Below are 13800 nucleotides of genomic sequence, written 5' to 3'. Positions count from 1 at the left end.
TTTATAAATGTATGTGAGTAAACACCAAGCTGAAAGTTCACTGAGAATATCTGGCTTTGGTTACCTGAAACCACCTGAACCAGATGTCCCAGACAGGCAGCATAGGTAAAGGTGCTCCCACCAGGGTAATTACTGACACTAATACAATGGAATTGTTAATGCTGCTGTATTTCCAAAGTGTAAATCATTCTTTTAAAGAACGTGCAAAAAGCTCACTCACTACCACACCCGGGCAGGAGCCATGTCAGTGGCTCATATTCTGATCTACCTCTGACAATAAATAATGTAAAAAATCATCAAGTAGGAAAACACCCCAGAGAGCGGCTCAGGATGGCTCAGACCTCTACAACTCAATGATCTGAACAACTGCGAGGACGCCAGGGACCCCGGCCCTCGGACACGGGACCCAGACCCAGAGACCCCGGCCCTCGGACACCGGACCCCGGCCCTCGGACACAGGACCCCGGCCCTCGGACACAGGACCCCGGCCCTCGGACACAGGACACCGGTCCCCGGCCCTCGGACACCGGTCCCCGGCCCTCGGACCCCGGACCCCGGCCCTCGGACACAGGACCCGGCCCTCGGTCACTGGCCACCCGCCCACGGCCCCCAGCCCATCCCGGCCCGCACCACCCCGCGAGCGGGGGCATCCAGCGCGGCGCGCCGGCAGCGCCGCCCCACGCCCGCGGTGGTTCGGGGCCGGACGCCCCCGCGCGCGGTGGTTGGCGCCGTTGCCGTGGCAGCGCGGCCGGCGCGGCGCGGCGGGCCCGAGGCCGTGCGGAGCCGGGCCGGGGCTGAGCGCGGTGAGCCGTGAGGGGACAGCGCCGGGCACCGACACTGCCCCGGGGTGTCCTGTGGGAGGGCTCGGGGCGGCTGCCGCGCTGTGCATCTCGGCCCAATTCACCCCAAACTTTGGGAGTTGGGAGTTGGAGCCGCGCAACCTCACAACGCAGGGGTTTGGCTGAAGGCGTTGGGGCCGCTGCTGCACTGGTTGCTCGTTTGATGTTTGTGTTACTTAGTGCCGCCAACATCCCTAAATCGGTAGCCCAGCGTAGGAATCATACTTGGCTTTAAGGTGGTTCCTATCATTTACTCATTCCTCCATACTTCAGATCCTGGGGTGTGTTTTCTCTGCTCCTTAACTGGAGAAAATAGATGCTCTCTTCTTGTTGATTCTTCTTGAGTTCTGCAAAAGGATTTACATAAACGCACTCAAAGCTGAGCCACCTTCATTAAAATTAATCATATGTCCAAGTTTTTCTGTGGGTAAGATGTGAAATGCTCAACCATGTGGTAATAACTCATTCTAGATGACATGCAGAATTTACTGAATTCTAATAAATTTTAACAACATTTGGGAACAGTTTGCTTTGCATTGGAGAGCTTCACAAGACTTAAGAACAAAGAGTGTTTGTTGGAGTTTTGCCCAAATCATTTGGGGTAAAGTCGTGGTGTAAGTGGATAAAATACATTCAGAAGGTTTGTTTTATTACTGAGCTGATTGTTATGTTAAAAAAAAAAAGGCAAAAAGGTAGAGTCCTTGCTTTTCACTAAGAGATTTATTATAGTTGATACTCAAAATGTGTAACTAGCGCAGAGGTATATGGTTATATCCAGTTATTTCACATGCATTAAGTGTGTACTGAATGCTGTGAATTCAATTCCAGAGATAGCCACCACTATTGCAGGTTGTTGGATTTGGTGTGGCATTTGATGTGGAAAACATGTTCTTCTTTTTATTCAGCCTGGTCATTTGGAAAGAACTGTCAGCATGGAAGATCATGAGATCAGTTTTAGTGAGGGAGAACAGCAAATATCTCCTCTAGTGTTTCTAGAGGAGGAGGAAGAAAGACAGGAGGGAGAAGAAGAAAAAGAAGAGGAAAAAGAAGTAAGAGAAGAGGAAGAAGAAGTAAAAAGAGAAAAAGAAGAAAGACAAGAAGAAAGAGAAGAGGAAGAAGAAGAAAAAAGAGAAAAAGAAGAAGAAAGACTAGAAAAAGAAGAAAGACAAGAAGAGGAAGAAGGAGAAAGACAAAAAGAGGAAGAAAGAGAAGAAGAGGAGGAAAAAGAGGAACAAGAAGAGGAAAAAGAAAGACAAGAAGAGGAAGGAAAAGAAGATGCAATTGGTCAGCTCCCTGACGTGGAAGAACACTGGGAAGGTGAAAATGAATTGTTTTGATAACTCACAAAAAACTGCCATTAATGTAAACTTAATGTAAGATAAACATGTTAGATTATTGGCCAGAACCTGACAATACATTATCCTCCCTTGTCCCTGTTCTTGTTTGGGATTTTCCCACATAAATGGGATTCTTGGTGACACTTCCACATGAAGCCAGAGAACATTTCCTGTTCATTTGCAGGTATATAATAGTCCTGTGTGTTTTGCCATATGAATTTTTTAATGTACACTGCAGTAATGCTATAAAATGTCATGTCTCCATGCTGTGACTTGACCACAAATATAGAAAGCTTTGCATTTTAAGTCCAAGTCTCTTTATTAAGCTGTTGTTTCAATATCTGCTAGAATATGAGCTGGAAGAAGAGCTGGATGATGGTGGCAAGATGGAAAACAAGGACACTTTTGAAGATGCTGGAGACCAGTCTGATTCTAGCACGTAAATACCTTGCTCCAGTTAAAACAGAATTTCCTCAGTGGTGCTGAGTGACCAGCTGTGTATGACATGTCTTAAACTAGTTTAAAATGTTCCTGTTTAAATTGTAAACTATTGTCTAGGAACACTAAAATTGCAAAGCTGAGGTGGGATCAAGAGGAGCTCCAGGCATTTTAAAACAAGCACACATCATTAGTGCTTTAAATGAGGGTATAAATGTTCAAAATTAGATATCCAATACTGAAAATCCTGGCTTAAATCCATGCATGCAAACTTCCTGTGCTGTTTGTGTTCACGTTCTTCCTTATTTATAATGGTCTTATTTGTAACAGTTCTGCTAGAATAAAACAGAAAGCAGGGATGTGAGGATGTCAGACAAACTTCACATAACTACAGTTTCACATTGTTTCTTTGTTGGTTCTGTGTTCCAATTCAAAGGCAAAGCTCAGAACACTCCTTGGGCAACATTGGCAACATTCAGCCTCTGAAGTCTGCAGACAGAATTTGCATATTAACCTCACAGAGAAACCTCCAATTGCTCGATGACATGGTCAGGGAAAAGGAACTGATGGTTCAAAAAACCAGGTTAGTGTTTAAGCAAACATAATCCATCAACACAAATCCCCAGCAAATACTGAGGTACTTTATCCATCATAAATACTAGAGTTTATAGAACTATGTATCTGACAGGAATCCTGGCTGTGAATCTTGCCCTCAAAAAGAAGACTTTCACTGGGAAGAGAAAAGAACCTACAAAACATAAATGATGTGTTTGTTTCTTGCAGTGACACGCTGAGTGCCTGTCGGCTGCGGAGCAAGATGCTGGCAAAGCAGCTGGATCATGTAGACATGGAAATAGAGAGAGAGGAGGAGGCTGGCAATGTGTAGGTAGAGAGTATTTCTGGATACCAAGGTTTACAGGCATCCACTATGTTCATCTGTGTGTAATTAATGAGATAAGAACAGAAAGAGGTGGAAACTTGGGAATGGGTAGGAAAGAGGCATATATTTTAAAGTGTAACAACAGGTACTAAATCAGCCTAGCCCACTGCTGTCAATTATGTCTGTCAGTGTCTCAATCTTCTATTCAGTCTGATGAATCAAGGTGCTGTGGCACTCATGGAGGTCATGGCTTTGTTTCTGGTGATTACTCAGTCACGATTTCTATAGATGTGTGTGTATATATTTTTATAAATACATATATACATGTGCCATTCTTTTCTTGTGTTGTTCTGGAATGCAGGAATGCCTTTCAGGAGTAGTTCTGCATACAGGAGCTGCTCTGAAACACTTGTGCTATCAAGTGGGAGGCAATTTACTGTACTCTTCACATTTGGTTTAAATAGAAAGCAGTGGGTGGCTTGTGTACCAGGAGCCAGAGGCTTGTGAACAAACTTCGCAGCTGCATTTCTAACCTGTGTTAATCCCCAGGTTAGAGAAGCGATGAATGAGAGAAAGGAAGGCAGGTTAACTGCCAGAATGGGAGAGCTGCTTAAACAAAACTGATGAGCTGATGCAAATGAGTCTCCTGAGGTGGTGCAAGTGGGATCTCAGAGACAGTAACAAATCCCAGCAAAGACAGAAAAGCAGTGTAGTGTTTATCCTTATGATGGGTCACATGGAGAGGCCTAGATATGGAAAAAATAGCAATTCTCCCAATCTCTTATATTTAGCAAGTGACTAGTGGAGTGAGAAGGCTTGATAGATTTCTGGCTTACGAAGTTCAAAGTCTTTGTGTTTTAGCAATAATGCAAATCCTGGCTGCCATTAGCACTACCAATGCCAATAGCGAAATGTTGAATTTAAAGGAGTAGCTGCAGGTAGAAGATCCAATTTTCATTTAGAGGATGGGAGTTTATGGTGAGTATAGTCAGGCCAGTGTCTGTGGATCTTGTAGCACACTGTCCGCTAGTTTTCCTGGGGAGAGAAGGAAAATAACTTTGTGGGAATGCTGCAGTTGTAGGCTAAGTGTATGGAATATTGTAGTACCGTTTTAAAAGCAAAATCAGTCCAGGTTCTCTAGGTTCACCTACACTTATCTTCATGAATAATACTACTTTTATCAGTTTGAGAAGTGAATAGTTGCATTAAGCTACTGGTCAGTGCTTTTGAAATTCTTATCTGTTCCTTTCAACTGGTCTGTAAGAGTTTAAAGAAAGCTCTGCCTCAAGACTGGACACTTAGAAGGTTAGACAAGAGGCTGCATAAATTGCTGGGATTCTGACAAATAAATCTGAGCCTTAAAGCTGTGCTTTATGCTTGCTGATCTTGCAAGGGGGGCTGTGTTCACATTTCTTTCTGCTGGGTTCTCTCTAACGTTGCCAGCGCAGCCGTGTCCCGCCTGCAGGCCGTGAGCAGCCGATTGTGCACTGAACTGGAGAGAGAGAAGGAGCTGGAGCTGAGACTTGCTCTGACACTAAAACAAAACTTGTAAGTGAGGGAATGAAGAAAGTGTGAAGGGAATCAATCTTTATTACATTCTTCATATGCTGTTGGATGGATTCAAAAGTTAGTCAATAGAGAAATTACTTATAAATACTGAACTACATTATTCTAGAGCAACTTTTAGCCTACATGGTTCATTCCTTACAAAGTTGAGTGATGTGGCTCAGTCCCCAAGTTAGTTTTGCACATGTAAATAAAGTTTTGATTTTATTATGAGAGGTACATAAATTGTGACCTAAACAAGTCTCATTTGAAATGTAAAATAAGATGGACCAAAGTAAATCTGTCTGTGCATCAGCATAAATACTTGTAATTTATACCTCTTAGTGTTTTTATAGGGCACAAAGGAAAGCATAGAAAATGAGCATGATGGAGACATTGTAGCAGTACTGTGTATTTTTATGCCAAGCTGATATTGCTGCTTGTAATTGATTGTTCACACATAATAAATTACTTTTTTTATATCAGACAGAGTAAAACTGTCTTTTGCAGGAGGCAACAGGTGAGTGTGTTTATATTTTGGTACCACAGGTACATCAAAGGAAGAACACAGGCACAGGCTTCTAGCTGTGATTAGCCAAGTGGTTAACCAGGATACAGTGTGTTCTGCTGCAGTGTTGTGTAATAGCTTTAAAATGCTTGACTTGTTTATTGTGTGATTAGCAATACACAGAACAGATTAATGTACTCAGCTTTATCATATCTGGTTCCTTCAGCAAAGCACAGAAGAATAAAAGCTGTGGCCTGTCCCTGCAGTTATTTATTGTTGAAGGAAAAGCTATTTTTAGAATTTTTCTTGGTTTTCCTATTTTCTTCCAGGTAAATGAGAGAAACACAAACTTGAGGTTTATTTTTTTACCTTTTTTGGACCAATATTTTTGATGTCTTTGAAAGGGATATGGTATTAGATATGAGTTTTAGTCTGGAACACCTGTGTCAGTAAAAGGGTTTGATTCAAAACATGCTTTAATATAATAAAAGAAAACATGGTTACATGTTTATTTTTCCCATAGAGTCTTCCCTACTCAATCTATCACCTTAAAGTGAAAGAATAACAGTATTCCAGAGAAAAAAATTCACACTTTTTTATTTTCAAGGGTTGAGCTGTGGCAGGTAGAAACTGAACAGGGAAAACACAACATCCTCCGTGAAAAACTTCAAAAAGATGAGGAGGAGCTACAGATGCAATACCAGGAGGAGAGAGAAGTGAGGATTTGCAAGGAAAAAATAACAGCCCTGCAAGCAGAAGGAACACGTCGGGCTCGAGAGAAGTAAGAACCTCAAAGTCAGAGTCTGCTGCCTTTCTTGTTTTATTTTCAGCCAATTCTCTGCTGCAGGTGCTGAGAATAGCTAGTTCAGATACTGGTGCTACTGTGTGTCTTAGCTGGGTGTGCTTCAGGAATATTTGATGAGGAAATGGAATTAAAATAAGAATTGGCCATGGTCTTGCAGTTATGCAAGTAAGGATTTCTGATTTATGGGAGTAAACTTAATGAAAATGAAAAAAGGTACAAATGCAGGGGGTTTTCTCATAGGAAATGAGTCTTATTGGGTCAGAGTAACTGCATGTGTCTGCAGTGCTGTTGGCCTCCAGGACCTTCTGGCTTATAACAAAGTCCATTGAGATTTCCTGGAGCAGAAGCAGACACTAAAAAGCACGAAAGTGCTCTCCAAAAGCAAAGCAAAAGTGTGTCAGTCTGTGGCTTTTGTGAAGTTTATCACTTTTTCTATAATGTGGGGGATGTGGAGAGTGGACAAATGTCCTAATTTTAGCACATATTAATAAACTCCCCAACCCCACCCTGAGGTCTCATTGTGTTGGAATCAAATTTTCCTTGGTCCTGCTGCAAGGAAACCTTTCCTTGGTTTGTCTGTGTTTTGCAGAAAAGAGGAGGAAGCCCGAAGAGAACGTGAAGAAAGAAATAAAAAACTCCTTGAGGATGCCAAAAGGAACCATGAGAAAGCAGTCTGCTTCCTGAGGCAAAGCATGGCAAGGTGGGCTTCACTCCTTTCCTGTTGTACATTCTCTGCTGGGCAAGGCTTTATCCTCCAGTCTTTGAAAAATAATGATTTGTCTGTAAGTTGTTTCTGTTTCACCTGGCAATCTCGTGCCAGGTACAGTGTGGTGAGGCATTGAGATCTTACAGAGCAAAAAGGATGTGGAAAGAAGAAAATACACTCAGTGTCCTAGCAAGGCCTCCAAATTCCCTGGAGTCTTTGTCATGAGGGTTCTGACCAATTGGAGACATTGATAATGACTTGAAGCATTTTATAAATGTGTGTGTGTGTGTCATTAACGGAAGTAGTAGAACTAAAATCCAGGTTTGAAACGTGCCCTGTCCCAATCTATGTCCCCTCAGAAATGTGGTTAAAAAGCAACAGTTGACTGATGGGCAATTTCTTTGTCTTGCTGCTCTGGTTGATTTTAAATTACATCTTCTTTCATACATTTATGTTTATGGTATTATTCTGGTGTTGAATTATTTTGCTGCTGAAGAAACTGAACATTTGTTATTATTTTTACATATATATAAATATATACTAATGCATAAATATTAGGACTTAATTGTAAAATGATTGAAATAACTGTACTGTTTCAATGCTGTTTTATTTTTATTAGATGGTGTGTACAAACTGATCATAATTAAGAAAAAACAATCAAATAGATTTTTTTCCTGACAAATGTATAAAACATATCAATCTTAATTTTTTTCTTGGTTTTCCATTATATTAGCTGGAGTATTCCCAGGTTTGATTCCTGCCCACGTATTTCCAACTTGTAGAGTATTCAGGGTTTATTTTTAGTGTGGGTACATGTGCTTGGCTTGTAAAAGTTTGCTACATAAGGTTTAGATCCTGCTTATATGAGCAACACCTGAATTCTTTATTTTAGCAGCCAGTCATATGTCATAACATGAAACACATTCTTCATATCCAAAACTTAAAAAAATTAAAGTTGTTGAGCAAAATATTTGAAAACCTGTTGGCACTTGGAGCTTGAGCAGTGCCATGTTTGGAGGAGCCTCCAGCTGTTCCCTTGTGCCCACAGCCAGTGCCCACCAAACAGGACTTTACAGCAGCAATTCCTGGTGGCAATTACTCCTTGTCAGCTCAGACATTCTATTACCAAGAGCTTTCCAGGATGAGAGCCTGAAAGATTTCACTTTGCTTACAGAATTCATGAAAAAAATGCAAAGGAAGAAGCGAAAGCTCAGGAGCATATGGAGAGAAGGATACAAGCTGTGCTTTCCCTGAAAACCAGCATCACTTCCAACAGGGTACTGCTGCTGGGCTGGGATGGGAATGAAGTCACTGACTTGGGAGACTGCTGGCTTCTAATGCAAGTCAGCTCAGTTTTCCTTGCAGAGCTGTGTGGTGATTCTTGATCACATCACTGACAAAACCCCTTGAAACTGGGGAGAGTTTAACCATTGCAGGGATGGCATGAGATCTGTGTGGGCAGGTTTTAACACTTCTGCTGATGCAGTTTATTCTGTCAACAGTCTAGTTGTTTTAGGAGGGGAACTCTCTGGGAAATAATGCATACTAAAAAAAGTTCTCTGGAAGTTCAGCCAGAAGGATTTCCAGTTATTTGGATCCCAATGCAAAAATATTTCACATGGAGAAAACATATGGAAGAAAAGCAGTTATTTGAGAATTTAAATAGTATAAATTAGGAATTTCTGAGTTATGCTGCTTTGCTTTTCTATTTATGTTCTGTAGAACATGAGGGAATGATCTTAATTTAATCCTGATTTGTTGAGAACTGTTATCTTTTCATATTCCTTCACTGAGCAGCATTCCAGGGGCAGACTGGAAGGTAGAGAAGTAGCCTGGACCTAGTCAGAGCTTTCTGCATCTCAGCACCCCATGACTACAGAGAATATTGCAGACAATGTCTTCTGCTTCACAGACATCACCATAAATGGATACTTGGATAAGGGGATCAGCATTAGATCCTCTGTTTTATATTCTTTAATGTATGAATCAAATATGTAACTGGGTTTTATGACTTTCATAGGAAAGGCTCCAAACTCTCCAGATTTTGAACAAAGCAAAGGCCTTGGAGGCAAAGAAGGAGGAGATGAAAATGAGGGAGGCTATCCTAGAAGAAGGAGGCAATGTTATCAGGGAAATTTTTCTCCATAAACGACAGCAAGAACATGAAAAAAGGAAAGAGTGAGTATCATAGCCATATCAAACTCTGCCTGCTCCCTGGAGCTCAGTCAGATCCTGAAGGCAGAACATCTCTGATGGAGCCTGGAGGGAGTGAACGCCCTCTCACACTCTGTGTGTGACACTTGCACAGTCTGTTCTTGGTGCCCTGAACTCCTGCCTTGAGGGTGCTCAGAGCTCCAGAACTCTGTGGGTGTTCAGTGATTGACTCCTCCAGGAGGGGAATTCAGTGACCCTAAACTGGAAACCTGAAGTAACTGTCCTTCTTCCTCCTCTGAACACTGTGAAAGTCTGTATCAGCCTTCTAAAACACTGTAACTGAGTATATTTAGTCTGCAAAAATGTATAAACAGCCTCTGAATCACTTGGTGTCTTGGCACAAATTACCACTGAACCCAAGTTAAAGACTTGCTATTTAGCTAAAAGGCTCCAAGGGAACTGTGTTGTAGTTAATATTATTGTTAAACAACCATGGTTGGGTTAATATTTCTTACAACTTTGGATTACAGAGCTTTTAGAGAACTGCAGAAGTCAAGAAAAATGGAGATTGTGTCTCGAATTTTGCAAGAAAGAGCTTCCATTCACAAGCAGAGAAAAACTCAGTCCCCTACTAAGGCAATTAAGGCTCATGGTAAACTTGGGGATGCTTTACTGCAGAGTGGGAAAGCCTGGCAAAGTGAGGAGACCTGTAAACATGCAGATGGAGAAATATCACAGGTAATCAAAGGCCTAGGAATTAGCTCTTTTTAGATTGTTTTGTTTTGTTTTGTTAAATATGCAGGTCATTGAATTCTGTTTAAAAATAGCACAGACTACAAGCAAACATGAGACAGTAGAGAACAAGTGGAGAGAAATTTCCCCTTAAGATATCTTAATATCTGTTAGTTTCCTTTTTCTTGAAGGAAATATAGTGGCTTTTAATTAAAATTTTGTCTGGATTCAGTGTTTTAAGAGGGGATTAGCCTAAGTTGGCATCTATGGCCTCTGAGCCAAAGGCCAAGTGGCCAAAAAGCCAAAGACCTGTCATTTTTGTGTTAAAAGATCTCCTCAGAAATTGATAACTTTTGTAATTAGTATAATTTTTAGCTGAATCTTCAAAACTTGTGTTCTTTCACCAAAGCCGTGGCGCTCTCCATCAGTTTGTTCCTCAGCTGGGGAGGGAAATGCTCCCCAAGGAGAGAGTCCTGAGAACAGATCCCAGGATGTGCTCTGGGAAAGTGGTGATGAGGACACAGAGAGGGACAAGACCCTCCTGGTACCAGAGTTCCCAGGACTTTGGAGTCGGGAATATGACTTGCACGAGGTAAATGTTGTGGTATCTCTTGTTAGAAACAGAAAAGAACCTTGCTTGAAACCAAGAGTTATGTATTTTTCAGTTAAAATGCAGACATTTTGTTATTACATAGATGCAGAAATTCAGATGTGAGAATATCATCAGTCATTGCTGTTTGACACTGTTCTGGAGGAGTTTGTTCTCTCTAAGAGAAAACAGTACTTTAGGTTTAGTTCAGAAATCTGTGAAGACATAAATCACATTATGTTTACTTGAGTTTAAAAAAAAACTTCAGAATCCATCAAAAAGAAATCATGTCAGTACATATTCCTAGACTTGCATGGAAAAGCACTGGACCATGACTGAAACATTCCAGTGAAGTTAGCTGATTTTTTTTTTTCTCAATGTTTAATAAGTTGAGAAGTAAAAAATACCCTTAAAGTGCAGAAAAGCTAATTCTGCCATGAAAAACATTATTTTCTAGTGTTGGGTGATGATAAACTGCAGAACAGACAGCAGAGAATCCATTAAATTCTTCATGTTGAGGTTGGGATGCTGAGTTTGACTGGAGAGAGCCAGACAAAGGCTGGCCAGGTGCTGAAAGATTCCTTTTGCAGATTTTTCTACGAGAGCTGCAGATTTCTGTGGTCACACACAGATCTAGTGGCTTTTCTGCATTTTCCTTTTTAGGTGCCCAAAGCAGAAGATCCAACTCAGCTGGCTATCAGGGCAATGAGGAAACAAATGTCTGAGAAAAAAATGGAGAAACTCCAAACTAGAATTCTTCACAAGCAAACTGTGCCTGCTCAGGAGCATAAGGGCGGTGCTTTCCACAGCAAACCCAGCTGCATTCATTTCAAGGTCAGTGGCCATTCTGCATGGAATTGTAGAGAGGTATCTGCTGGAGGTATATCCCAATGTCTTGATCAAAAATCTGTTGCAGCCTTTAATAGGCCTGTAGTGAAATTTGAAACAGCTCTTGCCTTTTTCTCTAACAAGATCTTTGCTAAGTGATAGATTAAATAAACTAGTTAGTTTTACTATCGAAACTATAAAATACTTCCTTTTCTTAGGGGAGTCTAAATACTGTCAGAAAGGTGAGCAGAAGATGAAACCTCCTGTTGGACTGTTTTGTGTTTTTTGAAGGGGGGCATGACTGTTACTTGTATATTGTTTGTAAATACATTATTACTGTAAAATAATGTCCTTAAAGCAGTGATGATTCCCATGCAGGTACATTTCAGTTACTTAACAAAACTGTTAATAACTCACTTAGACCATGAATGTGACATCATGTCTCTGACACTCACCTGGTATGTTTGGCATTCCAAGGATTTTGATGTTGGTCAAATCTACAAAAGGAAGATAGTTTTGACAAATGTATCCTACAGTGTTAATTACTGCAGGCTGGTGGGAATCAGTGAATGGCTCAAGGACTTCATCAGTGTTCAGTAAGTAAATTCACTGCAGACTTGTTTTACCTTTGTACCACAAGAACTGGAACCCAGTTCAGCAGCAACTGAAATTTCTGCTTGTTGTGGGTTAACCCTGCAGGCAGAGAAACTCCACAGAGCAGCTCCTCCCTCCCTCCTCAGTGGGGTGGGGGAGAGAGCTGGGGAGGAAAAAAAAGTCAAACTTGTGTCTTGAGATAAACACAGTTTATTTCAACAGAAAAGGAGGAAAACTGATGAAATAAAGGAAATCAATCTCAGAGCAAAGAGCACTTAAATTGCAATCCTGTGGTCTTTCCCATCAATCTATTCCTGTAATCCTGCTGCCAGGTTATGTAATGAAGCACTGTGTCTAGTTGGGAGATTGCAAATTAATCTCAGTTTAACTGTATTGATAATTTTATCTCACTGTTTATAAATAAACAAAAGGAGGTATCCACAAAATGTTTCTTTTTAAGAATTGAGATACCACCTCTCTCTGGAGCTGCACTGAGCCTTTAAATATATAAAAGACAAGTTGTAAAAGTAGTACTTCTCAAAAAAATGAAGTCATGAAAAGAATTTATTTACCTGGAATTCGGGTAAACAAAAAAAAAATTACTTTAGTCTAGCCTAAAAGTGAAAAAATGCTAAAGCTCCTGTGTGTAAGTGAAACTTATGAACAAGTAGGAGAAATGGAGGTGAATTCCTTTGGCTTAAGGAGAAAGTTCAGGTTTGAACACTTCTGCTGACCTGGAGAAGCCACCTGTGGGACATTTTAATGACACCCCAGTGAATCAACAAGTTGTTTCACCACTGTAAGTGATTCCATACTCCAGAGCTCCTTTCCCAGCTCACTGCCCACTGTCCTTGTGGGGATAACCCACATGTGGAATTTCTGGATCATCTGATAAGGACAGGATGCTCCAAGGTGAAGCAATTTCTTGCCCATTTTGTCCCCACAAGAGTCCCCAGGAATGTGACAGAGACTGCACAACATCCCTGGAGAGCTGTAAAGTCTGGATTCAGCTGCTGTGGTGGGTTGGGAAAGGTGTGGAGCACTTCATTCCCAGCCTGATGGAGGTGGAGAATTGAGCAGGACACAGCAGAGCCCTTCAGCTCCTAAACCTGCTCTGCTGCTTGACTCCATGTGTGGCTCGTGGTTGGTTCAAAAGCATGTGTGTGGATTTAATTTTGACCCACTTACACGTGTTTAATTTCTGTGACAAAGCCTGAAGCTACTAATCCGACAAAATGAGGGTTTCCTGCTCTCAAAGATTGATTTTTTTTCTCTCATTTAGTATGTTGGACAATTGCATATGGTAAATCAACACCTCTGGTTTTTGGCCAAAAATTAAACAATGCTTTTTGAAAGGCCTAAGTCTTTCATTGCTGTAATTGCCTTTCAAAGTACTCTCCAAATATCAAGAGTTGTGAATGATTTTTCAATGTCTGATAAATTAATTAACTTTTTACAATTAAAGTGGTTACTCATACATTTGCCAGCTGGATAGCTAACAAAAATAATCTAAGATTTTATTCTCCATCTTCATGTTTTTAATAATTTGATCAGCAGAGCACAGACCTGTGGACATTGATCCTACACTCTATAAAGCTTATCTCAGGTAGAACCAGACATAAATTGTTTGTTACAAAATAGTTTTGCCAGATATTTTGAAAATACCCCGCACATCTACACTGTCATGGTGTCACTGTCCTCAAAATCAGTGCACAGGTATTTACAGACATAACTCTTGAGAGCTGTTATCAGTGACAGGCACTGGATTTGCTGATAAAAAGCTTTATTCCAGTGGTTAAAATGAGCAGTATTACACCCCATGGAGCCTCTCCTTAGCAGAGTGGT

General features: G+C 41.0%; 1 protein-coding gene across 4 annotated transcripts in view; it reads left to right on the top strand.

Annotated features, from left to right (window-relative positions):
- The first annotated feature begins 597 nt into the window (after window positions 1–597).
- CFAP74 (cilia and flagella associated protein 74) overlaps window positions 598–13800 on the top strand; it is a 37314-nt gene continuing 24111 nt past the window's right edge. The window contains exons 1-14 of one of the 4 annotated variants that reach the window (XM_072917344.1): window positions 598–803; window positions 1745–2156; window positions 2525–2615; window positions 3051–3197; window positions 3398–3496; window positions 4938–5042; window positions 6155–6328; window positions 6942–7052; window positions 8233–8335; window positions 9079–9236; window positions 9743–9950; window positions 10354–10536; window positions 11197–11367; window positions 11839–11957. In XM_072917344.1, the coding sequence (XP_072773445.1) occupies window positions 1772–2156; window positions 2525–2615; window positions 3051–3197; window positions 3398–3496; window positions 4938–5042; window positions 6155–6328; window positions 6942–7052; window positions 8233–8335; window positions 9079–9236; window positions 9743–9950; window positions 10354–10536; window positions 11197–11367; window positions 11839–11957 (2054 nt within the window). In that variant the 5' untranslated portion in view covers window positions 598–803; window positions 1745–1771. The other 3 variants (XM_072917345.1, XM_072917346.1, XM_072917347.1) reach the window with 3 other exon arrangements.

The sequence above is a fragment of the Taeniopygia guttata genome, chromosome 21, assembly GCF_048771995.1.
Source record: "Taeniopygia guttata chromosome 21, bTaeGut7.mat, whole genome shotgun sequence".
Classification (NCBI taxonomy): Eukaryota; Metazoa; Chordata; class Aves; order Passeriformes; family Estrildidae; genus Taeniopygia; species Taeniopygia guttata.
This window is presented reverse-complemented; position numbering and strand designations above follow the sequence as displayed.